Raw genomic sequence first — 25,878 nt, 5'->3', positions numbered from 1 at the left:
ATATTTAGTTTGATTCGCTTTCGATTGTCTCTCCACCGAATCAGAACTTGGCGATAAAATTGAGAAACTATAGCAAGGCGTCAATTGCTAGGTTTCGACTCCTATAAATATTGAAGAAGAAGACTAAAACATGATCATTTTACCTTCATCTCTTTAGCTTGTTTTGTTTAAGTCTGATTGTACGCGTGTAATGTTTTTATTCGCGAGCCTTTCTATTGTGTGATATGTCGTTTTGTTAGTTTGTACATGTTGGAGTGCTTATATATACCAGTCTCAGATTTTTTATTTATTTTATTGTTTAATGAGAATTCGAGGTTATTCAATTTTCTCTGAAATTTCCAAACACTTTCTTCCGCCATTGTTATCATTCTTGTAGCTAGGTCGCAGTATGGTATCATAGCTATCTGCGTTCTAACACTTTCTTCCGGCATTGTTCTCATTCTCCTTTGCTGCAGGACTTGGTTTGTTTTTCTCTGCTCAATCCTCATCACAAATTAGGGGGTTTGTTGATGTAGATTGGGGTACATGCCAAGATACAAGGCGTTCTGTGACTGGTTTTTGTATGTTTATCGGAGACTCTTTGGTTTAATGGAAGTCTAAGAAGCAAACAACTGAGAGAGTTTCTGAGAGATCATATAGCTGTAGTGAAATGATATGGCTATGGGGAAACGGAATACAGGTCCTTAGCCTCTGCCACCAGTGAAATCATATGGCTACAAGAGTTATTGAGAGATTTCAAGATATCTTCATCTTAATCAACAGTTCTGTTTTATGATAATCAAGCACCAATTCACATTACTTCGAATCATGCGTTTCATGACATACAAAGCATTTGGAGATTGATCTTCACTTTGTCGGGGATCACGTGAATGCTGGTACAATCAAACTATTGCCTATACAGACTCATCATCAGCTTGCAGACATGTTTACAAAACCTTTGCCGGCACCAGCGTTAACGTTGGATTTATCCAAGCTCTACCTAAAAGATTTGTTTGGTATCGCTTGAGGGGGAGTATTGAGGAACAAGACTAAAACGTGGTCGCTTTACCTTCACATGTTTACCTTGTTTTGTTTGAGTCTGAATGTACACGTGTAATGTTTTATTCGTGAGCATTTCTCTTGTGTGATAGACTGTTTTGTTAGTTTTTACACGCTGGACTGCTTATATATACCAGTCTCAGCTTTTATAATTGTTAAATGAGAATTTAAGGTTATTCAGTTTTCTCTATAAAATTTTCAAACACTTTCTTCCGCCATTGTTATCATTCTCGTAGCTAGGTCTCAATAATAAAGGAGAAAGTCTACCCTCAGAAGTCCGGTTACACATTTAGAGTTCTCGAGAGATTGTTTGAGCGAAAACACTTTATTTTTGTGTGGTTTAATTTTGTCTTGTTCTTTATTGCCGTTGTTCGTGCAATCGACAAAGTTGGGTTTGTTATTGTGGTATTGTAGATCACGTACAGGGGAAGTGAGTTGATCAATCACTTGGGGGAGCCTGAGTGAGTTGAGTGGAAGTGAGGGGACTCTACTTCAAGGGGAGCATGAGTCGGAATTCACTAAGGTAATTTTGAAGTAAGGGTGTTTGAAATGTGATCATTCAGATTGGACCGGTTATACTTATTCTATATGAAAGTGAAGTTCCTTTCTACCGGGATAGCATCCCTGCATAAGTAGGCACGATTGACAGAATTGAGTTACCAATTACTTGTCTCTTTATTTATTTATAGTTTTAATTGTCTTGTTAATCTGTTGATTTACCGGTGTTACATAACTTGTTAAGAACATCATAATAAGAAACATCTAGATAAAACAGTGGATACACTTTTTCAATTATTATTTTTTTTAATGTTTTTCGCAATAAAACCTACATGTACATATAATTTATTGAAAACTATTATCGTGATAACAAACTTGAAATAGGGTATACTGAGCCAAAAAAAAAAAAAAAATCTAAATCCCAAAAGACCTTTGCGTGAGGGATTAAACAACAACCATTGCTTAAAACGACCATTACTTAAACGAACTATATAAAACAAACATATAGCACTTAACTTGAAAAGAAAACACTGAAAATGATAAATCATGCATAAGTTTCATGTATATGACAACGTAGATAAATCGTGTATAAATTTCATGTATACGAGTGAAAGGCGCAAATGTCTTTTTTTCCATGAGGTCGTCTTATGCGAGGCCGTGAGGGCATGGATTTAATCTTCAAAAATGGTTGAATGTCTTCATTATTTTAGATATAAAAATTTGTTAATATAATTTGTGGTTATATATTTAATTTAAATAATTGTACATTACATGTGTGAATGTATGAATGAAGGAAAATGGTATAAAAGAAAAAATAGTTAAATTTTATTTTATTTGTATATTTAAAATATTTCTATCAGTACATAAACAATGTGAATGCCCATAAACGACATGAAAGTATTTAAGCAATGTGAACAAGTGTAGCTTTTTTGCGAGTGATTTGAATAACAAAGTTACATAGAAATGGGGCATTAGGCCACGTGTCCCATTTATTTTTTATTTTTAAAGAATTTTTAAACTTACATTCTTTTAAGGAAATATCATCACTAACTTTTGTTGATTTTAGCAAGTTAGTCCTGTTAGGGAAATCTCACATGTCTTCTTCCACATGAAGGCAATCTTGAAAAAAAAATTGAATTTGGCATAACTTCCAAGGGTTTATGCTTTATGTAAAAGAAATTCAAAAGGTTTTTCATGAACCCACGTCGAGAAAGTTTGGAATTTTTTCTTAGATTTTACTGATTTGTCGAGTTCGAACAGCGAACATAGCCCGAAGCGGCGAATGTAGGTGAGTACATTTTTTTGAATAACTTCTTCGTGAAAATGGAAACTCTTAAGTATTTTTATTGTTGTTGTTGATGAGATTATCACCCACACTTCGTTTTATTTCCGAGAGAACGACCAATAATGATTATGGACAGGGCCGGTCCAACCCTTAAGCGAGCTAAGCAATTGCTTAGGGCTCCAAAATTGTGAGTAAAAAATAGGTCCCATTTTTCAGGTTAATTTTGTAATTGAGTGAAAGATAGGCTCACTTTTTCTCATATTAGCGTTGCAGATGCAATGGGTCCAAACTAATAAACAAATAAAAAAGCGACCCTCTTGAGTGATATATTTTTATTTGTCCTCGAGTCTTATATATTCATAGCTGATTGTATTTTTTTTAGGGTTATTCACTTTTACTGATCTTTATTAATATCGGAACAAAACTTTACACGCGAATATACTTGAATAAGCATTTCTCTCAAGAACAAAAAAAAAATGTCAGCGCGAGCTTGAGATAGACCAATTACGATTTAGGAAACGCCACATGATTGCATATTATTAATAAAAACTAATACGTAAACAAGCTATTTTCTTATAACTGGAGGTTTTTTCGGGTAAAAGAAAAATATACCTTTGGGTCTGAAATGCTTTACAATTGCAATTTCTTATATCAATTTTAGGTTTTGTAATGAATTTTGAACCGTGTACGTTGAGATTTTAGCGTCAATAATGAAAATAAGATGAGATGACAAAATATATGTGTACATTTTGTATACCACAAAAAGCAAGAAAAAATTTAGTGACACACTTAATATGTATTATTTAGATATTTATGGTTCGAAATTATTATTTAATAATTTAAGATATCATTATTTCTTTGTTTTCTTAAGGCCTAATTATTATTATTATTATTTTTGCTTAAAGCCTCGTATATGTTGGACGGGCCTGATTATGCATATAGGTATGCCTAATATGCATCAACTCTATTTTTTGAGATCACTAATCATTAAGTCCAAAGTATTAGTTATGCATATGGGTATTATCCCTAATCACAGAGTTTGCATTTAGCTATACAAATGGTGACAACGAGTTCACGTTAGATTTTTTTTTTTTTTTTTTTTGGGCTTATGTTGATGTTAGCTCTAATGACAATAAGGAATATTCCAAAACTACACTTGGTAGTGTTTCCTCATTATCCAATAAGAGCCATATATTTCAAAAGTATGATAACGAATTTCATAAAAAAAAAAAACGAAAAATGAGCAAAATAGACAATTTAAACGTTTGAGTTAAGCAAAATAACCATCGTTTCATAAATCTTAGGAAAATAATCATAGCATTTTATTTACAAGTATATTTTTACAAAAATACCCATAAATAAGTTCAAGTGTTTTTGGGTATTTATGGATATTTTTTTAAAATATAGGCGCTTGTAAATAAGCGTAAATAAGATGCAGTGACTATTTACCTTATATTTACGAAACGTTGATTATTTTGCAAAAACAAACGTTTAAATTGGCTATATACCTAATAGACCCTAAAAAATATATTTCATGACAATATAAAGTGAATATGAGCAACAGCCTTCTACGTGAGTTTACATTCAGTCATATCACCTACAAAACTAGAAGAGATTATTCCAAAACTATAACTATTTAAAAAGTTTTTTACCAAAATTCAATAAGTACTATTTATTCCAAAAGTATGAGCATTTGTTGACAATATTGTCAATAAATAACTGTGTTTATTGACAATAAATCGTTGTTTATTGACAAATTTAATCATAGTTTTGGAATAAAAACATTTATTGGATTTTGGTGAAAGTTTTTTAAAATTTCAGAATAATCCCTAATTAGAAGAGGAAGATGGCGGTGGCGAGGACAAGAATTCTAGTGACTATGAAAGAGAAAAATCGTGAAGAATGCTACGTGACAAGTATATAGATAGATCCTATACAAAAATTTGATTGATTTCTTAATGTTATATAACCAAGTAATACAGTTTAGAGTACAATAGTGAGGATTTGATGGAACTAATTAAGTGGTAAATCTAAATTTGAGACCGTTCAAGAGGTTGGAAGAGTGAGGAAGAAAATTAGATATGTTTGCACTGAGAAAATTTGTGCACAACTATATAATGGACGAGAAACTATTGTACCGTCCATTATCGAATCAGCTCACCAAAGAACTCATAACGGACAAAAAATTGCAAGTTAACAAATACCACATTCGCTAATTAGCATGATAGTGGATATTAAAATAATTGAGATTTGCGAAGTTGTTTCATGCTTTTTTAGAAGTTTTTCTTTATCAATTTTTTCCCTAGAACGCATTAATTTTTTTCACAAAAAAAAAAAACAATGTATAAAATTTGTTGAAAAAAAACTTATGAAACTATGTCAGAAGAGAATTAAACACAAGTTAAAGAAATAAAATAAAAATGTTCAAAATTAATAATAAAAAAAATTATATGAGAGATATGAAGAAAGATAGAGAAGAGAAAAAATAAAATAAATGAATCGTTTAAAGTTTGGGACCGAAGGTATATATTTATAAAGTTTAATCACTAGTAGAAAAGTGGGAGTTCACGATGGTTAGTAGAATCCCCTGTCGTGGTAAGTTCACACAACGAAAATAGGACCGCCGTGAATTGACACCCCTATTTCAACTTTATAATTTGTATCATGAATTTTAAGACGGTCTTTTTCCATCGTGAAAAATGCTCAAAAATGGTTTTCTGTCGCGACAAGAACGAATTTTGTCGTGACGAGAATCTGTTTCATCGTGAGTATGCCATTTTATCGTCGCGTCGAGAGTATATACGATGGTTAATAACCGTCTTGGAATGTATCTCGTCGCAGCTGGAATGTGTGCGTCGGGATGAGATGTAGTGTAATAGCATGGTGAATCCACGAGAGAAGAATGATATGTTTATCCCATCATGACATGATTTTTACCGATGTGGCGATCTCGAGGAAATTCATGTAGATTCCACGAAGAAAATCGTCATGGTAAATTTTTTATCACGCCATGACATGATTTTTTTTTCCGTCGCGGCATCCTCAAGTGCAATTTCACCGAAATTCCATGACGTAATAATAACCGTCGTACAAGATAACATCGTGATAGGAAATTTTATCATCGCGACAGACGTAATTGTATGCTCTACGACGGGGATGTGGTGTTTATACAACAGAAAAAGACCGTCATAATTATATTACAATAAGTTTTAAAAAAATCTCGTCGATATATTAATATGATAGTGTATTGTACCAAGATCAAGAAAGTGGCAAATAAAGTGTTAATTAAGGGGAAAAAAAAAAAAACCCTTCTTATCATCAACATTAATTGATGCTGTTATTATGCGCTAATTAATTTGAGACATCACGGTTTCAAAGAAGCTGAAATGAAGTGAAACTGCTCTCTTTTTCAACATTTTTTTTTTCTTCTTCCAGGGAAAGATAATATATTTATTTATTGAAATAACGCATTATTAATACAATTTAGAAAATAAAAACAAGCAACCCAAGTACTCAACTATAATCTATAAGCTCATTAACTGAGAAAACAACGAAACATGATATATTTATTTATTTATTAGGAAAATCTAAATGCATGGGAGTTTTCGCGGAATTGTAGACACGTAACACCAAAATGAGTTTGAATTGAACCTATAAAAGCCAAAAAAGTCCCATTGGACTTTTTCCCTAAACCGACTATTTATAAATTCATATTTGATCAGTACAAGTAATTCTCGTCTCTTTTCCTCTTTTCTTTTTTACTCTTTCAAAATTTCTTAATCTTTTCATAATATTCTTCTCGTTGAGGGCAAGCAAAAACCATCTTCAATCATCCACATATCTTCAGTCACAAAGGTTAATATATGTCTTCTTGTTTTTTTCCCTCTCGTCATTATATACTTAGCATTACCTACCTAGTTTTCATAAGCAATAGATAGTTCTAGTGATCAAGACCTTTTAACTAAGAAGTATAATGACACCATATATTTAAGCTTCAAATTTTTTTGTATTTCCATTAATTTTTTTTCATAGCCCAACATTACTTACTTAAGGACTAATATCACAAGGACCCACTTTTTTTTAAATTTTATTATTGACGTACCTTGGAAATTTCCATTCACACATAGTTGTAACTTTACTCCTACCCCTTTATTGGATTAAAACAAGGAATAATGGTTCAGATGATCAAAGAAGCCAAAAAAAAAGGCATGAAGAGAAAAATTAAAGTACAAAAATCGTTCCTTCAAAGCTTAAAACACTGCCATTCTCATCTTCAACACTTATCTTGTCCATTACAATCAGTTTATAGCCATTTGTGAATACAAATACACAAACATTGTAAACTATATATACATATACTCAGAGATATACACATTGGATTAAACAAGATCATTAGTATCACTTACTATGGCCACCCAAATGACAAAACATGGATTCCATAATATCATCCTCTTTCTCTTATCAATTGCTTTAGTTTTTGTCAAGCAGTTTAGTGGAGCTGAGCAAATAATGGGAAGTGATTTGTTTCTTCAAATGGATGGTGTTGCAGAGCAAGATTCTTCCACAAATCATGGGTAGGGAAACACACATACACACACACACACACACACACACACACACACACACACACACACACACATGTATATACAATACACTCGTATATATATATTTTTTGTTTTTGTATTGTTTAGGATTAAAATTGAAGAGGTGGTTGAGATAGAGGAGGATGTGGTATCACCATGGGACATTGTTCAGAAGAATGGAAACCAATTTGCGATCAACGACCAGCCTTTTTACGTGAACGGTTTCAACACTTACTGGCTGATGACGTTTGCGGTGGATCAGTCCACTCGCGGGAAGGTCTCCGAGCTCTTCAGCGAGGCCTCGGCCCACGGGCTTACCGTGTGTCGCACGTGGGCCTTCAACGACGGTCAGTGGCGTGCTCTTCAGAAATCTCCCGGGATTTACGACGAAGAAGTTTTCAAGGTACGAGTACGACCTCGCTTGTTTCGATCGCCCCCCCTGTTTTAGTGACTATGCTTTTTCTACAAAAATAAACGTTCTGTCGGGCAAAAGTGAAAATTCTTGTACTGTTTCGTGTTTTCGCGGCTTGATGTAACATAACAGCCTTGTTAACACACTATATTGAGATAACTTCCTGCACAAGTAAAATATATATTCTTTCCTTTGATGTTGCTTCAACTTTCACTTTAGCACATTTTTAACCCTTTTTCCTGTTTTCTTTTAGTCTTGTGCAATATATGCGAGCTTAGTGATTTTTAATTTTTATATTCATTTATTGTGCAGGCTCTAGATTTTGTAGTGAGTGAAGCAAGGAGATACAAAGTTAGGCTCATACTTTCACTAGTCAACAATTGGGGTTCTTATGGTGGCAAGCCTCAATATGTCAGTTGGGGAAAAGCCGCCGGACTGAACTTGACCTCGGAAGATGATTTTTTCTCTGACCCAACTCTCAAAAGTTACTATAAAGCACATGTCAAGGCAAGTTATTGCACTTTTTTTTTTACGACATTGTAATTTCCTTTGAATCGAACACAGTTATAACGTTCGCTATATCGACGTTTTATGTGAATATCAGGCGGTGCTAAACAGAGTCAACACGGTAAACAACATAACATACAAGGACGATCCGACGATTTTCGCTTGGGAGCTTATGAACGAGCCCCGGTGCACATCCGATCCCTCGGGCAATACTCTTCAGGTTTTTGCTTCTTCAGCTATGAAACTATTTGTGCCTCATTATGTGCTCCGAAAAAATATAATCCTAGAATCTGTTTATCTTCTTAGGTTTGGATAGAGGAAATGGCGATGCACGTGAAGAGCATCGATCCAAAACATCTCGTGGAGATCGGATTGGAAGGGTTTTACGGCCCCTCGACACCGGACAGGGTTCAAGTCAATCCCAACACTTACGCTCAGCAAGTCGGAACCGATTTCATCAGAAACCACCAAGTCCTCGGTGTCGATTTTGCCTCGGTTCACATCTACGCCGACTCTTGGTGAGCTTATCATAAATTTTGATATTCGTGTTTAAATGTAAGGTTTCGGTTAACCTTAACCATAAGTTTTCCTTTAAGTTTGACCCTCTTCAAAAAAAAAAAAAGATTAACGTTAGTTAACTTTATTTAAAATGAAAAATACATGTTATATACTAAAAACAAAAAAAAAAAATCTCACGGACTAGGCCACTTGAAACGTTGGATTTGCAATCTAACCAACGTTTTGAGCATGTTTAAAATCTAGTCACATTTTGTGACGTGACCTCATTAATCAGATAACATTTTACATGATTGTCCCCTATCATTTCTATGTGTTACTTGTGGTAAATGGTTAATTTATCAACATAAATGGAACATTGGCTAGTTCCTTAAAATCAAGTTTAAAATTGGCTAGATTGCTATGGCGCAAAAAAAAAAAACGGCCAAAACCATATTAACCTTGTTTTAACCAAAAATTTCAGTTGAAAATAATTAAGGTTAGAACTTAGAACTCTCATCGCATTTTTGTCCCCATGAAGGATATCACAATCAATCTCGGAAGCACACATCCAATTCACGAAAACATGGATGCAAGCCCACATAGAGGACGCCGAGAAGCACCTTAGGATGCCAGTTGTGTTCTCCGAGTTTGGAGTCTCTGCTAAAGACCCGGGATACAACTCGACTTTCCGAGACGCCCTAATCGAGACAGTCTACGCGGCCGTCTTGAACTCCACGAGGAAAGGCGCGGCCGGAGCCGGGAGCCTCTTGTGGCAGATATTCCCCCGCGGGACGGAGTACATGGACGATGGGTACGCCATCGTTCTCTCCAAATCGCCTTCGACCTCGAAGATCGTGTCTCTCCACTCGAAGAGGCTCGCGTTGTTCAACTCGAGGTGCGCGTGGAAGTGCCGTTGGGGTTGCAGAAAGAAGAGCGCCGAGTTGTAAGGCGGTTCGAGTGAGAAGATGGTGTATGTGTTTGAGAGAGATTCTTTTGACTACAATGTGTATCTATCTTTATATCTATCTATCTATCTATCTGTCTATCTATCCATCTGCGTGCAAGACTATTGGCCGTTGGGGTTGCAGAAGGAAGAGCGCTGAGTTGTAAGGCGGTTCGAGCGAGAAGATGGTGTATGTGTGAGAGAGATTCTTTTGACTACAGTGTGTATCTATCTATCTATCTATCTATCTATCTATCCATTTGCGTGCAAGACTATTGGGTTAAATTTTGTAAAAGATTAAAATAAAAGGTGATTTGTAGGTGTGAATAATAATAATACTACTGCAAGCTCAACATCAAAGCCCTGCTCGGTGGTGTGGTGTTTCTCTTGTACACATCTTGGCGTAGCTACAAATTAAGTTAAAACACCTTAACTGGTCTCATTTTAAAAAATAAAAAATATATTTTTCACTGCGTCAGAAGAAATGTGGCTATACATGTATAAGAAACCGATAAATTATATCTGGGAAGGTAAGAATTTTCGAAACGGGACCGAGCTTGAAATTTCAGGGACATTTTCGAAAAGTTACCAGACCATTCGATCGAATTACGGAACTGATCTGAAGACGTCTGAAGTTCCCGAGAAAACCTTTTAAGAAAAGCAAATATAGATTAGTAAGAATAAGCCAAACATTTTGGGAGATTTGACAACAGCCTAAGACTTGATTTACTTCACTTAGACTGCAAACAAGACTGACTGAAGCACAACGCGAAAAAAAAAAATAGCATTTTCATTGACCTATTTGGATCAACAAAAATCTACAAGAGAAAAATTGAAGAACAACATACAAATACAACGTGTATTTCATTTATACAGTCAGCATTCTTATCTTCCTTAATTTTTCAATTCTCCGTAATTTTTTCCTTTAAAAATTTATACGCACCTCGAAACAAGATTGTGAAAAAAAAAAAAAAAAAACTCTTCTTTTTTCTTCCCACAAATAATTTTCCACGACTTCCAAACACATGAGACGATTTCGATTTTCACTAAAGAAAAAAAAAAGAGCCTACCATGTGTCGAATACTTGAGAAAACCGTAATCGGGTGGGTCTCAGTCTCTGGTGAAGCTCAACTTGGAGAGAACCACTGCAGCCTGGTCGCCGCCGAGCAGAAAATAGGGATGCCTCAGAGCGGCAGAGGCCGAGAGGCGGTCTGATCTTCTCTCGGTGACGAGCTTGGTGGCCAAATCCCAGCCCCGTCCCGAGTCCAGATCAAGAATCGTCAAGTCCGGCATCCTCCGGCTCGATTCCCTCCACTTGTTCAGGTCGTATTTGAACGCTTTCAGCTCCGAGTTGAAGTTCTTCAGCCCCGCCGAGGTCCTCAGAGTCGGGATCGCCATTTGCAGCAGAACGATCCCCGCCGAGTACATGTCGAACAAGTCTGGGCTGTTCAGCTGCAACCACAGAGAATTTCATTTGACACTGCTTCAAGATTAAATTTTTTGACCCCCAGATTAATTTTTTTGAAAGTGATAAATTGCTTACAATGATCGTAAAAAATTTTAATCTAGGCTGTCAAAAAAATTTTGAAAACGTAAATTTGACCACTTTGTTGAAAAGTTGAAACTTTCGCTATTTTGCTAATCCATAAGTTTCAAATGGCTATTTTGTACAATTTTTCCTTTTTATTTATTACGTGGGATAAAAAAAAAAGGTTGCAATATTATTACCTGCCAAATTATGGGAGAAAGCAACGCGGCAATCGGCTCCGGAGGCGGACTCGGAGTTTCCTCGGGCATGACATAGAGCTCGGGCGGGCAATAGTCCGGGTCAAGTAGGCCCCGATCCGGGTTATAGTTCTTCCCGATCCTGAGATCCGTCGAGGCGCCAAAGTCAATGAGCTTGATCCGGCCCCGTTTCGTCACCACCAAGTTCGCGGGCTTCACGTCACGGTGAACGATCCCCGTGTCGTGGATCTTCTTCAGCGAAGAAATGACCTGGCGGATTATCTGCTTGATTATCAACGCGCTGCGTTTGACCGAGTCAACCCCTTGGAGGACTTGCCCGAACATGAACGGCTCCAAGTTGAACGGGAAGCTCCGATCCTTCATGTAATCCCCGAGACTCCGATCTCCCTGCGTTTATCACTACTTACTCGGTTTGTTTTTCGAAGAAAGAAAATAAATAAAATAAAATAAATTAGAGAAATTGCCTAATTTGCCACCAATTTCATAATATTTTCCCACTTTCCACCAAAATGCTAATTTTTCCCAAAATATCACCATCTATGTCAACAATGTTGACATCTATGTTTGCCCTTAACTATTAGATGTCAACATTGTTGACATAGATGTGACATTTTGGGAAAAATTAGCGTTTTGGTGGAAAGTGGGAAAATGTTATGGAATTGGTGGCAAATTGACAATTTCTCAATAAATTAAAGGGTACCTCGAATTTCCAGACGAGCCATTTCCCTCCCTTTATGAAAGTGGAATTGGTCTTGTCGGCGATGAAACTGCCGAGGAACTCAGCGCACGTTTCCGGGGCCGCTCTCGAGAGTCTGTAGTTGAACCACTCTTCGAACTCGCCGCATTCTTGAGCCCCTTGAACGCCGAGTTTGACCTGATCACTTCTATTAGAGCGTAACTAATCACACTGAAGCAAAAAAAAAAAAAAAAATGCTAAAAATGAAAATGGGCTTTCATTAATTACCACTTTCACACACAGCACAATGCTGTTTAACCTCCGATGATCTGAACTTACATGGAAAACGGTAACATACGGGAGATAATGAGATACAAGCGTAAACACAAGTTTCACAATGCAACATAAGAACACCAAAGATTGAAATAGTGTATCTCAGAGTCGCATGAATACTAACGAATATTTCGGAAAATTTTGATCAGAAAAGAATTAGTTTTTCGTGTAAAGGTATTTTTTTATATCATAAACATACAACGGTATGGATAACCGGGGGACCGAGCCCTATATATTGATTTTTCTAATCAGCTCCTCCTAATAAATTTCCTCTAGTAATATCCCTAGTGTTTAGTAGCTTCATTATGTAAACTTTCTTAATAGTTCCAGCTTCCCCCAAAAAAAAAAAAAAAAAAAAAAAAGAGGGAAGAAGAAGAAAAAGAAAAAGCCTTGTTCAACAACCTGGTGATAATAGTATAGCTGAAAAAGAAGATGATAATGAAGTACCATTTTTTTATATCATAAACATACAACGGTACGGATAACCGGGGGACGGAGCCCTAAATATTGAATTTTTTTTTATTAGCCTAATAAACTTTCAAATCAGCCTCACCCGAGAATTTTTTTTTTTTTTTTTTTTTTTTTTTTTTTCTAATCAGCCCCTCCTAATAAATTTCCGTTCAACTTGGTGATGATAGTATAGTTGAAAAGGAGATGATAATGAAGTACCATTTTGAGGATGACTTTCTGTTTGAACCTGTTGTCCAACTTGGTGGTTCTGCCTCTGCCTCTGATCTGAGAAGCCTCTTCGGCGTCAACGCCGTTGGGGACGATAGCGCCGGAGTAGACAACCCCGAAAGACCCTTCTCCGAGCTTGTCTCCGACCACGAAGTCCGATCTCTTCCACCGCCTCTTTCCGGTCAGGCCGTCGAGACCCACTTGCAGAGGCGCCAGAAGATACGCGTCTACGGCTCCGACGAGCACGCCGGGCCTCGCCGTCAGGTATATCCACGTCAGCCCCGCCAACGCCAACACGCCCCACCTCTCCGGCTCCGGCCACTCTCCGGCGAACCTCTCAAGGGTTGACCGGAGAGCCGGGATGATTGTTTGGTCCGTCGAGCTCAGAAGCTCCTCCAAGTTTTGCTCGCCCGGGAAGGCATTGCACTTTTGGGTGCGGTGAAACTTGAGGCTGTTTGTGTTTGTGAAGAAGCAGAGAGAGATGGGTTTTGAGTGTGTGATTGTTGGGTTGTTGCTGTGTTTGTTTAATGTGCTTGTCGTTGCGCTTGAAGACGCCATTGCCAAGCAAGCCATGGCTAACTTCAACAAGTTCAGTCCAGTGTTTCAGTGTTTTTCTTTTTTTCTCACTTACGCTTTATTTATTATTATTTTATTCATTTTTGGTGTTTCAGCAGAGGCTGGCTTTTGTCCGCGTGGCATACCCTTTATCCACGCATGTGCCGCTATTGCCCATATGCCAATTATCCAATCTTGACTCAAAGATGAATTTTTAAGCACCCAAAATACAAGTTAAAAAAAAAATAGAATTCTGTTGTAATTAATAATAAACCACGTTTTTAACGAACAATATATATGAGGAAAGTAATTGTCTGTAAGCATTTGATTTTAGATTAGAGTGCCAATAAATATATAAAGAAAGGAAATACAGCAGTACATAACTTGATAAATATGAAGCTTGGACGAGAAATGCGTCCGAGAGAGAGCTTAGCAGAGAGAGCTGTCTCTGTGAAGAAACGAGGTCGGGGGCTTCACGTAGGAAAATCCGGAGAAGTTTCCGCAGCCGACCGGACTCGTGACCGGAGAATCCACGAGCGACATGTCGGTCCACCGCTTCTCGAAGTTGGCGATGCAGTGTTTTCCGGCGACTTCCGGCCGGAAACTAGGCTGGATTTCACGCCTCTCGAGTTTTTTCCAATTAATCGGCTTAAACCATTTGTGGCTCTTGATTTCCTGGCTCCCTTGCGGACCGCTCCCTAAGCGCTTGCTAACATCTTTCTGGAGCAACTGAAAAATCAAAAACAAAACTCGGTGCATTAGGTCTCTAATTGATGTAACCAATCAGTTTAAACTGACTTAAGAAAGCACAAAACACAGATGCCGGGTCATAATAGGTCGGTTCATATTATTGAAATAGAAGATAATATAACGGAAAATACCAGATCAAGCGAAAAACCGAACACATACCCCTTTCAGTAGTGAATGTGCTTCACTAGACAAATATGCCGGCAGCTTGATCTTGTCCTTCACTATTTTCTGTTGAATTTTCTCCCTGTTTCCAGTAAAAGGAGGCTGCAGAACAGAATTTTATTTTTAAGAATACGGAAAACTGAAGTTGGGATAAAAAAATATACTGCTCATGCAATTTTAGGAATAAAACTAGCCTAAGATCCTTTCAGATGAATGTTGACTTGTCGAACAGCGATTCAAAGCATAAAAGATTATGTGTTAAACATGGTAAATCATGTTTTATCTTGATTTTTTTTTTTTAAAAGGAGTGTAGTCACATGGTATCAAGTTCACTGAACATGTTGTATGAAGAGAACACATCAGTAATACATAGGCCCTGTTTGCAGAGGCAGATTTCCGGTGGTTCCGAGTGGAGTAAACCAGCAAGCACGGTAAGATTGACGTTTGTTAAAACTACCCAAACCTAAACTTCAAGTATAAGTTGAACGGTTTGTTTATATTTAAATTAAAAACTAATTATGTTATGATTATATGTTGAAAGGTATAACGGGAAGTCCCACAGACAGGAGCGCGAAGTAATTAACCACTTGAGGCAACACAAACACATGGAATGTACATCAATGTTGTTTGATCACATTATCACTTCCTTCTAAGTATTCTTAAAAATGATACGAAAAAAAGGGCACAAACCTTTCCCGTGAGCATCTCGAATAAGAGGACTCCCACGCTCCACCAGTCTGCACACTTATCATGTCCCTTTCCGAGTACAATTTCAGGTGGCATATACTCCACTGTTCCGCACATGGAATTTGATCTCGTGTTTTCCTCAAATTGCTTTGCAAGCCCAAAGTCAGTAAGCATTGTCTGCCCATCAAACAACTATGTCAGTTACCAATTTTTTGTCCTGGTAAAACCAGCATATATGTGTATATATGCATATACATATATATATATATATATATATATAGAGAGAGAGAGAGAGAGAGAGAGGTACATGGCCATCTACGTCCAATAAGATATTTTCAGGTTTGAGATCCCTATGCATTATGCCGTTTGCATGGAGATGAGAAACCGCAGAAACAATTTCGGCAGCATATATACGAGCTAGATCCTCTCTGGAAGAAAAGAAGAAAAAAAAAGAGTGAGATTTCATTATATAGCTGATGCATAAATACTTTATCTAGGACTGAAAACCTATGGCTATGTTCGGAACCCGGAGTTTATGATAGAGAATGTAAGGGAACATCGACATTCACTATTGCGATAGGAAATTAGGAATTCAAGAAAATTTTGAGGTAAAGAGGGGGGGAGTGAGAAGAGACACACGTATGACCATACATAGGCCTAACCATACATATGCAACTTTGCTTGAATTCTCATTTTTCACTAGCTTTTACAAGGAAAATGAAATCTCAATTCTAGTTGTCCATTCTCCCCCAAAATTTCCCTCATATTTTACATTGAATTTGTCTCTATCCAATACGACAGGTTCTCAATTTTCCGCCGGGATTTTCAGGTACCAAATAAACCATAAAAGCTACCTGAAAAGGCCTTGGTGATAAAGCTGAAAGAACAGGTGCCCTCCATTAACGAAATCCAGGACAAGATACAACTTATATTTAGTCTGCAATAGAAAGTAAGTGCAAATCAGAATTTGATAATAGAAAAGAAACCCAACTTATGATCGCAGGCCTCGTACTCCTGTCATTACTTTTTGTTTAAAGAAGAAATACAACATTATTCCTTTTATTCCTTCTATCTAAATACTCAACTAAACTTAGAACTTGGCTATAAATCCTGATAAAGTGCATCTTTTCAACAACAAAAGAAGTTTCAAGATATTACTGAGCTTTATCTTAATTATAAATGATAGCAAGCTTGACCTGTCCAGATGTAAAATTTGGAAACATAAAACACATTTTAGGCATCAAGACGTTGTGCTATCTTGTCATCGGTTTCAAGAAGCTTAAAAGTAAGAGCATGTAAATTACTAGCAGAAATCAAAAGATAAAGAGATTCAATAGGAATTACTTGGAATGAATATCTGAGCTGGACAATAAATGGATGGTCAATTATGGTCAAAATATGCTTCTCAGCTTTCATGTACTCAGCATGATTCTTCTCCATTATCTTGTCCTTTCGCATAACCTTCATTGCATATATTTCAGACGTCCCTTTCTTCTTCACCTGATATACTTTTGCAAACGCGCCCTGTCCAACAACCTTTAAAACCTCAAAGTCTCCGAGCCCCACAGCTTCGACTGCCTTTGAATCTCCGTCGACTTCGTTAACAGACTCATCAACAGTGCCGGGTTTCGTGATCGTGACTGCTTCTACTTCTTCCTCTGCAACCTCTGGCTCGTGCATGGTGAGCTTGCTGAGCTTCAGCGAGTGACTAACATAAGACGATGGACCGACCAGAGAATGTGAGCGGTTGTGGATAACAACAGGGTCATCGTACACTATCTCATTTGACTCTTCGATGGAAACAGAGAGGTCGAAATCGTCACGAACAGCCTCTAGTGGTGCCTGGGCTGATACAGGGCCAAATAAATCAGAGAAATCTAGTTCAACGTGATCCAAAACGAGGGAATCCGCGGGATTCTTGGAAAACAGAAACTGAGTCTGGTTCTGATTCTGATTCTGAGTCTGTCTGCCAAATGGGTTCTTCTCCGAACCAGAAAACTGAGAGAAAACCATGTCGCAGTATAGATTAGGGTTATAAAAAAAAATGGGAGAGTTAACAGCACTGCCAATCCTTGCTACGGGTTAATCTTCTCAAACGCCGAAGGACTTCGGTCAACGGCGGTAATCAACAAGAAGTTCACGAATGCGAAAAGAGTTCCGAGAAATTTGGGCAGCAAGCAAAGGAAAATCCCGAAGAAGCAGAGGTCGCTCTTGTTTCCCGATGTACAGGAAACCACAGATGCTTCAGTAGCTCTTGAATTCATTAAGATCAAGCTGACAAATCTGCAGCACAAAATCGAAAGGGAAAATCCAGTTAAACTAGACATCACATAGATACAGCACTTTTGTCAAGCCCATAATCTCTCAAGCTGAAAACACACACTCCCAAAAGCTTATAAAAAAAAAAAAAAAAAAAAAAAATCAAAACAAACAGCTTCGATTGGAACGTGGGAAGGAAGAGACAAAACAAAAATGCCATGGAGCTAACACTCATCAAACCACAGAATACCTAATCGAAATTTGGATCGTTCTCATAAAAGTGAAATACCAGAGTTCAAAAATAAAATACTACGGTCACATGGTACAATTCTTCAACCATTTGCATCCCCTACATAGATCCAACAATAAATCCAACTGAAAGCCAAAAACGATTCCAAAACCCTAAATTGAGGCCGAGAATCAAATATTCCGTCAAAAGACGCAAACCATCCGCGATTTGCCCACGGATTCGATGGTACAAACACACATTCCACCAAAATGTTTCAACATATAGAAGAGAAGATTGAGAACTTTACCTGAGAAGGTCGCTGAAGAGAGTTTTTGGGAAAAAGCGTTCTCTTTTGTCTGTTTTTTTTTTTTCTGAAGGATCTACGCTTGGCGTCGAGGCTATTAAAGTTAAACACGAAAGCACGCTTTTTGGTGGTTCTGGGGAATTTGGTTTCTTTCTGTGGGAGATCTGGAGAGACGCGTGGCGTGATCTTAGTGGGTGTTGAGAATCAACAAAGGTGAAATAATAGCCGCGCCTCGCGCGTGTTTGTTTTGAGCGAATTTTCGTTGACTGAGAGAATTTTTGGCGATCTAATTTATATAAAAAAAAGGAAAAAAGAAAAGAAAAAGAGAATCTCTACAGAATATGCTTCGTCAATTTGCATCAATATTCAGTATTATTGTAAGTTTTAACCAGCGATTTTAATTTTTTTTTATTTAAAGTTTGTCGTTAAAATTTAAGCACAAATTATCACAAATAATCTTCAAGGCTCATATTAAAAAAATTTGTAGTATTTTTTTTTATCGATTGAAGGGGAAGTTATTTACATATATATCTTATATCTGTACATAATTAATAAAATATGTATATCAGCATAATTTCCAATAGTTGTTGTGGGCAGGCCGACCCAAGCTTAAATCACCTAGGCAATAGTCTAAGAGTCCAAATCTTTTGTGAAAAAAATAATCCTCAAATTTTAAGAAAAAATGCTTCAAAGTTTTAGGGAAAACAAATTATCATACCTAATTTCTTTTTAATATATATTTATAAAGTCAGTAATTTACTATTGATAAACTCACATAATAGTTTGGGTCGACCCTGATTGTGGGACTTGAAACAAGTGACGCAAGTGGTGATTAGCTCGTCGGCTCTTTGAGTCTCCATCTGATGTGGAACATATTTGTAGAATTTAAAGCGTGTCATTTATCAGGTAGGATGGTTAAGTTGCCTTTTATGTTAGGACATATAAACCAAGTCGTGTGTGTATAGACACAGAATCGATATAGATTTAAGTCATTCATTCTTTAGTGTTAATTCAGAGATTGTACAACAAAATTAGAGAGAGACGGCAACGCTTATGAGTGTGAGTCGAGGGGAGATTTTCAAGAGAGCTCAAGGAAGTCTGAAGAACAAGATCAGACTTGTAGAAGAAGCAACAGTATGCAAAATTGTTCTCATACTTTGTACATTAATCGTGGGTCCATAAATAATCGAGCCGTGACTCGATTAATTAGTTTTGCAGTTATAGGTGTTTGTTTCTTTCTTTTAGTGTCGTTAGTGTCGTTCCTTCTATACGACTTGTAGTATTTCCTTTATTTTCTTTCAGCAGCTGCTTTGCCACGTGTCATGTTGACCCTGGACAATGAGCTCTGATTTGTCTATATATATCTGTTTGTCAGAACTTTCTTGGTTAATGAAATTCATTCTTCTCTGATTTGATTTGATAAATTTCTTCATCTCTTTTCGTCTCTATCAAATACTCAGATTCAATATGGTATCAGAGCATATCCGCTCACTCTGAGTATCTTGATTATCAATCGTTCTCCTTCGTTTCTCTGATTGAGAATCACCGCTTCGATGTCGACGGAACAATCAGACACGACGGAGTTTCGCGCTCCTGGAAATCCGAGACCTAGGTCAACCATGGAAGATCCGTTCTCGCCATATTACCTTCATCATTCTGATTCCTCTGGTGGAAGTCTCGTCTCTCACCTTCTCACCGGATCGAACAACTATATGCCGTGGAGTCGGTCAATGCTGATCATTCTTGAAGCCAAGAACAAACTCGGCTTCATCGACGGAACTATCAACAAGCCATCATCTGAAGATCCAGATCTCCTCCGGCTTTGGAGTCGCAACAACAGCACAATCATTGGCTGGATTATGAACTCGGTATGCAAGGAAATCTCTTCTAGCATTCTCTTTGGTGGTACAGCTCGAAGCGTCTGGAATGATCTCAAGGAAAGGTTCCAATTGTCCAATGGACCGAGGATTTTCCAACTCCGACGTGAATTTGTGAATCTTGCTCAAGATCAGCAGTCGATTGGAATTTACTTCACAAAACTGAAATCGCTGCACGAAGAATTGTGCAATTTCAAACCGAAGTGTTCTTGTCCGTGTAATTGTAGAGGAAAAGCCAAATTGACTGAGTTCGCCCAATCGGAGTATGTTATGCAGTTCCTCATGGGCTTGAACGAGTCCTACACTCATGCTAGGGGTCAGATCTTGCTCATGGAGCCTATTCCTCCAATCACCAAGGCGTATGCGATGCTGAGTCAAGAAGAAACTCAAAGATCCATCGGATCTGATGCAATTTCTTCCAGTGATCAAACCAACACCATGGCCATGGCTGTACGTGATGATCAGAAGCGCTTCAAAGGAAAAGACAAGCCTGTTTGCACTCATTGCAAAATGGTTGGCCACACCGTGGATAAGTGCTACAAGATACATGGATATCCACCGGGTTACAAGTTCAAATCCAAGAATCAAGCCAACACAGTGGAAAGCATGGCAAATGGAGGGACATCTGAGAACTCTGCATCGTCTTCTCATCTCTCAAATGATCAGATCCATCAACTGATCAATCATCTCTCCAACCAGCTCACTGTCGCTCTCCCAACCAATCCTGGTACATCCGGTGAAGTCAACATGACTTCATTCCAATCAGGTTTTTATGGTTTGGTCAACTCTGCACTTTATTCTAATTTTTCTTTACATTCTTGGATTATGGATTCAGGTGCTACTAAACATATATGTGCAGATAGGTCTAAGTTTCTTAGCCTAAAGTCTTTGTATAATTCTCATGTTACTCTCCCAAATCGTACTGTTATTCCTGTTGATTGGATTGGAAATATTAGATTGAGTCCTGATCTTGTGCTTTATGATGTTTTATATGTTCCCTGTTTTAAGTTCAATCTTATATCAGTCAAAGCACTAACAAAGAAATCGAGAGTGAGTATTTCATTCTTCGATGATTATTTTTTGATTCAGGATATCAGTCGTTCGAGGACGATTGGCAGGGGTAGTTGTATCAACGACCTCTACATTCTTGACAAGAATTGCTTCATCAATTCCGTATCCTACGTCAATAAGGTGTCTGCAGAAATCTGGCATCAACGGCTTGGCCACTGTTCTTTTAAGAGATTAGATGCTCTTAAAAACCGGTTAGATTTACATTTTGTTGATCATTCAGGTGAACCTTGTTGTATTTGTCCGCTGGCCAAACAACATAGGTTACCTTTTGTGTCAGAAAACAATTTTTCTGGTTCTTGTTTTAACCTCATTCACTGTGATGTGTGGGGCCCTTACAAAGTTGCCTCTCGCACAGGTCATCGTTTTTTCTTAACTCTTGTGGATGATCATTCAAGGTTTTGTTGGATTTTCTTGATGAAGCATAAATCTGATGTTCATAGCATTATACCTCGTTTTTGTGCATATGTTTCAAACCACTTTTCTACTAACATTAAAATGTTTCGGTCTGATAATGCACGTGAGTTGGTCTTTGCAGATTTTTTTTCAAAACAAGGCATTATTAATCAATTTTCTTGCATTGAAACACCACAACAAAATTCTGTTGTGGAACGCAAGCATCAACACCTCTTGAATGTTGCAAGAGCCCTGTTATTTCAATCTAAAGTTCCTATTCGTTTTTGGACTGACTGTGTACTAACCTCTACTTATCTTATTAATAGGACTCCTTCTCCTATTTTATCTAATAAAAGCCCTTTTGAGCTTTTATACCAAAAGGAAGTTGATTACAATAACCTTAGAGTGTTTGGTTGTCTATGCTTTGCTACTACTATCACAGCTAACCGGTCCAAGTTTGATCCAAGGGCTCGCAAATGTATTTTTTTAGGATATCCTCAAGGTGTGAAAGGCTACAAATTGTTAGACCTGAACTCTAAAGAAGTTTTTATATCTCGAGATGTAGTTTTTCATGAAAAGGTTTTCCCATTTCATGACACTACTCTCAGGGATATACAAATTGATCCTTTTGAAACTATACCTCTTCCTGTTGTGCTCACTGATGAGGTTCCATCTATGCCACACGTTCATGAGCCTCATAGAGATGTTACTTCCCGTGAGACTGATCCTCACAGTCATGACAACCTTGTTCCCGAGGCTATTCAAGACAGCTCAGAAAATGTCATTCCTGACCCTTTGGCAGCTGACATTTCTGATCAGATTCCTGTTGAACAATCACTGCCTGTTCGAAAGTCAACCAGGCAACACATTCCACCTGCTTATCTCCGTGAATACCATTGTAATCTCATTAAAGCAGGTTCACGTGGCTATACCTCTAAGCACACTCTTGATACAGTTCTTACTTATGAGAATTTATCCTCTTCTTTCATAGATTTTGTCTTGTCTGTTTCAGCTCTATCTGCACCTCAGTTCTATCATGAAGCAGTCAAGAGCAAGGACTGGAGAGATGCCATGTCAGAGGAAATTCAAGCTATGCATATGAACAACACCTGGTCTGTTGTCCCTTTGCCGGTTGGGAAAAGTTCTGTTGGATGTAGATGGATCTACACAAACAAATTAAATTCTGATGGCACCCTAGCTCGGAGAAAAGCTCGTTTGGTAGCTAAGAGTTTCACTCAAAAAGAGGGAGTTGATTTCTTACATACCTTTTCACCTGTAGCCAAACTAGTTACTGTTAAATGTCTGTTAAGTTTGGCTGCCACTCAAAACTGGTTTTTGTCACAATTAGACATAAGTAATGCCTTTCTTAATGGAGACCTCTATGAAGAAGTTTTCATGGATATGCCCATGGGGTATAAGCCACATGGGGTGAATATGGATGGCACTGTCAAAATGGTTTGTAAATTACATAAGTCCATTTATGGGCTTAAACAAGCCTCTAGGCAATGGAATCTCAAATTCACTGAATCTGTGGTGAAATATGGTTTTACTCAATCTAAATGTGATTATTCTATGTACACTTGTGGCACTGGTCATAGTTTTGTTGTGATTTTATTATATGTTGATGATATAATTGTTGCTGGTCCAAATAACGAAGTGATCTCTCGTGTCAAATCTTATTTGAGTGCAGCTTTTAGGTTGAAGGACTTGGGAGAATTGAAGTTCTTTTTGGGTTTGGAGATTGCTAGAGCAAAGTCTGGCATTGTCTTGAGTCAGAGACAATATGCTCTGCAGATTTTGGAGAGTGCTGGATTTCTTGACTCCAAACCAGTTCGAACCCCAATGAATCCAAAGATCAGCTTAGCTCTTGATAGCGGCAATCTTTTAGATGATTCTACTCATTATCGTAGAATAATTGGTCGTTTATTGTATTTGACTATAACTCGTCCTGACATTACATATGTTGTGCATACTCTAAGTCAATTTGTGCAGGCTCCGAGGACTGAGCATTTACAGGCTGTTAATCATCTTCTTCGGTATATCAAATCCAATCCAGGATTTGGCCTCTTTTACCCTGCTATCTCTTCTACTCAGCTCCGAGCATTTTCAGATGCTGACTGGGCTACTTGTTCAGATACTCGAAGATCAGTAACTGGATACTGTGTTTTTGTAGGAGATGCCTTAGTCGCTTGGAAATCCAAAAGGCAAACTACAGTGTCAAGGAGCTCGGCGGAAGCTGAATACCGGTCTCTTGCGGCAGCTACGAGTGAAGTTCTTTGGTTGCAGCAGCTTTTGAGGGAGTTCCAGGTTCAGTCAGGGTCGTCGCCGGTGATATATTGTGATAATCAGGCGGCCATTCACATCGCCTCGAATCCAATATACCACGAACGGACAAAGCACATTGAGATCGATTTGCACTTTGTCCGGGATCACTTGCAACAAGGCTCTCTGAAGCTTTTGCCTATTCGAACTCAACACCAAATTGCTGATGTCTTCACAAAGCCTCTTGCTTCACCAGCGTTATCTTTTCTGATGAGCAAGATGAACTTTAAGAATATCTATAGTTCATCTTGAGGGGGTGTTTTGCAGTTATAGGTGTTTGTTTCTTTCTTTTAGTGTCGTTAGTGTCGTTCCTTCTATACGACTTGTAGTATTTCCTTTATTTTCTTTCAGCAGCTGCTTTGCCACGTGTCATGTTGACCCTGGACAATGAGCTCTGATTTGTCTATATATATCTGTTTGTCAGAACTTTCTTGGTTAATGAAATTCATTCTTCTCTGATTTGATTTGATAAATTTCTTCATCTCTTTTCGTCTCTATCAAATACTCAGATTCAATAATTAGGATTCGCATTGAATATGAATCAGGATAATCGTGTTGTTTTTTCTTTTCTTTTTACGATTTTTGTTCTTGACACTCAAACCGGAAGATAACTTTTTGTGTAGGTTTATTAAACGTGTTTTTCACTCAAAATTAGGCCTGGTTGTTTCTCTTGGGGTGGATAATATATATTTTATCTATCTAAGAACATGTAGTTAAGGGTATCCAAGATATATTATTAATGACATGTAGCTTTTCGACTAGTATCTATGATCATAAGCTATATGAAGTCATTTGTATTTGATGGGAAAATAAAGACTACCATAGGAAAAAGGAAGGGTTGGCATTGTATATGATGATGAGGAGGTAAAAAGATATATGATGCAAGAGTAAAGTAATGGATCCAAGTTTATTGATAAGAATGGAAGGAATTATATGATAGAAAAGAGATATTAAGCACATCCCAACTAGGTTGGCACCCACTCTAATATCTCATCATTCATGATCAAGTCTACGACATATACATATTTAGATACACAATATATATATATATATATATATATATATAACAAAAAAGAAACATTTGATGAGATTCCTAGACTACCGGCACCCTGGCCGACGAGATGTTGACGCTGAGAGCCCTCCTCCTTCTCCTCCTCAGCTCGGGGTTGAACACCATGGGCCGGGCTCGTTTCTTTGCCGCCACGTCACCACCAAGCTGTTTTGGTGGGGTCCACTTTCTTGGTCGCTCTTCGATGAACTCGACGACCTTGATCTTCACCAGCAACGCCTTCCACTTCTCCATGATCTCCGAAACCGCTTTTCGGATTCTCTCGTGACGATTCTTCTGCAAACTTCCAAGCCTCCTTTCAACCTATGTTATATGACAATATCGTGATCATCAAGAGCCTGTTTCTTTCCAACATAGGATATTATTAAATAATGGCGTGTGTATTTTACGTACCTGAGTGGATATAAGAAGGTATTTGCTGATGGGGAAGGATCGGAGTTGCTTCAGAGCTTCGATGCAACGCTCAACCTCCGGCGATTCCTCCGACGAAGCTGAAGCCGCCAAACCCGCTTTCATCGCCGCCGTGTACAGACTCAACAGCTCGCTTCCCGACATTATTCACGATCGATCGATGACTGTGTGTTGTTTTGCTCTGATAGCTTCTTTTTGTAAGTCAAATTTCTACGATGTTTGTTTTCGGCACTTCTGCGTAACCCCAAGACTAGTCCTCTTATTTATAACCCCTTTGATTTAGGGCTTCTGTAAGGATTTCTCAGCTTACTTTCAACGCTAATTACCTTTCTAATTTTTTCTAATTTTGTTTCCAAAAAATAATGCCCTCGCGTACAACAAATATTATTTGATATCCTATGTGTATATATTATATATAGATATATATAGTTGTGAGCTTTATTACGGGCTATGCTTCACCTTTTCTCACTATATTTAGTTATATTATCACATAGGTAGTGTGCAAAATATTGTTTTTTTGTTTTTTTGTCTTCGGATAAAGTAAGTATTTTAAAGCTAGCTCATTATATACATACTTGAAAACTTTAATGTG

The 25,878-nt window shown here is 37.7% G+C and overlaps 4 protein-coding genes across 5 annotated transcripts; 2 read left to right on the top strand and 2 right to left on the bottom strand.

Annotated features, from left to right (window-relative positions):
• The first annotated feature begins 7,309 nt into the window (after positions 1-7,309).
• On the top strand, positions 7,310-10,019 carry MAN6 (Glycosyl hydrolase superfamily protein). Its single transcript, XM_089606968.1, has 6 exons — positions 7,310-7,395; positions 7,513-7,807; positions 8,129-8,323; positions 8,421-8,543; positions 8,630-8,841; positions 9,360-10,019. Exons 1-6 carry the CDS (start codon positions 7,331-7,333, stop codon positions 9,766-9,768), a joined length of 1,299 nt encoding a protein of 432 aa, XP_089463094.1. The 5' UTR covers positions 7,310-7,330; the 3' UTR covers positions 9,769-10,019.
• A 94-nt stretch (positions 10,020-10,113) lies between these two features.
• Positions 10,114-13,922, bottom strand: STN8 (Protein kinase superfamily protein). The gene is made up of 5 exons (XM_089606965.1): positions 13,189-13,922; positions 12,211-12,384; positions 11,493-11,897; positions 10,835-11,216; positions 10,114-10,412 (listed from the first exon to the last, which is right to left on the bottom strand). The coding sequence occupies exons 1-4, from the start codon at positions 13,768-13,770 to the stop codon at positions 10,875-10,877; spliced, it is 1,503 nt and encodes a 500-aa protein (XP_089463091.1). The 5' UTR covers positions 13,771-13,922; the 3' UTR covers positions 10,114-10,412; positions 10,835-10,874.
• A 110-nt stretch (positions 13,923-14,032) lies between these two features.
• LOC149405231 (serine/threonine-protein kinase AtPK2/AtPK19-like) lies at positions 14,033-18,251 on the bottom strand. 2 transcript variants are annotated; one of them, XM_089606967.1, is made up of 7 exons: positions 18,147-18,251; positions 16,696-17,634; positions 16,206-16,288; positions 15,659-15,779; positions 15,355-15,528; positions 14,662-14,766; positions 14,033-14,472 (listed from the first exon to the last, which is right to left on the bottom strand). In XM_089606967.1, exons 2-7 carry the CDS (start codon positions 17,362-17,364, stop codon positions 14,182-14,184), a joined length of 1,443 nt encoding a protein of 480 aa, XP_089463093.1. In that variant the 5' UTR covers positions 17,365-17,634; positions 18,147-18,251; the 3' UTR covers positions 14,033-14,181. The 2 variants fall into 2 exon arrangements, with proteins under 2 accessions (XP_089463093.1, XP_089463092.1); XM_089606966.1 differs by having other exon boundaries at positions 14,037-14,481; positions 18,147-18,250.
• A 1,511-nt stretch (positions 18,252-19,762) lies between these two features.
• LOC149405230 (uncharacterized) lies at positions 19,763-24,058 on the top strand. Its single transcript, XM_089607796.1, has 5 exons — positions 19,763-20,786; positions 20,856-20,992; positions 21,110-21,211; positions 21,312-21,446; positions 22,064-24,058. The coding sequence occupies exons 1-5, from the start codon at positions 19,763-19,765 to the stop codon at positions 24,056-24,058; spliced, it is 3,393 nt and encodes a 1,130-aa protein (XP_089463922.1).
• Positions 24,059-25,878: the final 1,820 nt, after the last annotated feature.

The sequence above is a fragment of the Urtica dioica genome, chromosome 2 (assembly GCF_054948205.1).
Source record: "Urtica dioica subsp. dioica isolate 48M chromosome 2, U.dioica_male_clone48M_v1_H2, whole genome shotgun sequence".
NCBI classification, from domain to species: Eukaryota; Viridiplantae; Streptophyta; class Magnoliopsida; order Rosales; family Urticaceae; genus Urtica; species Urtica dioica.
Note: the sequence above shows the minus strand (reverse complement) of the source record. Positions and strands in the feature narration are given on the sequence as shown.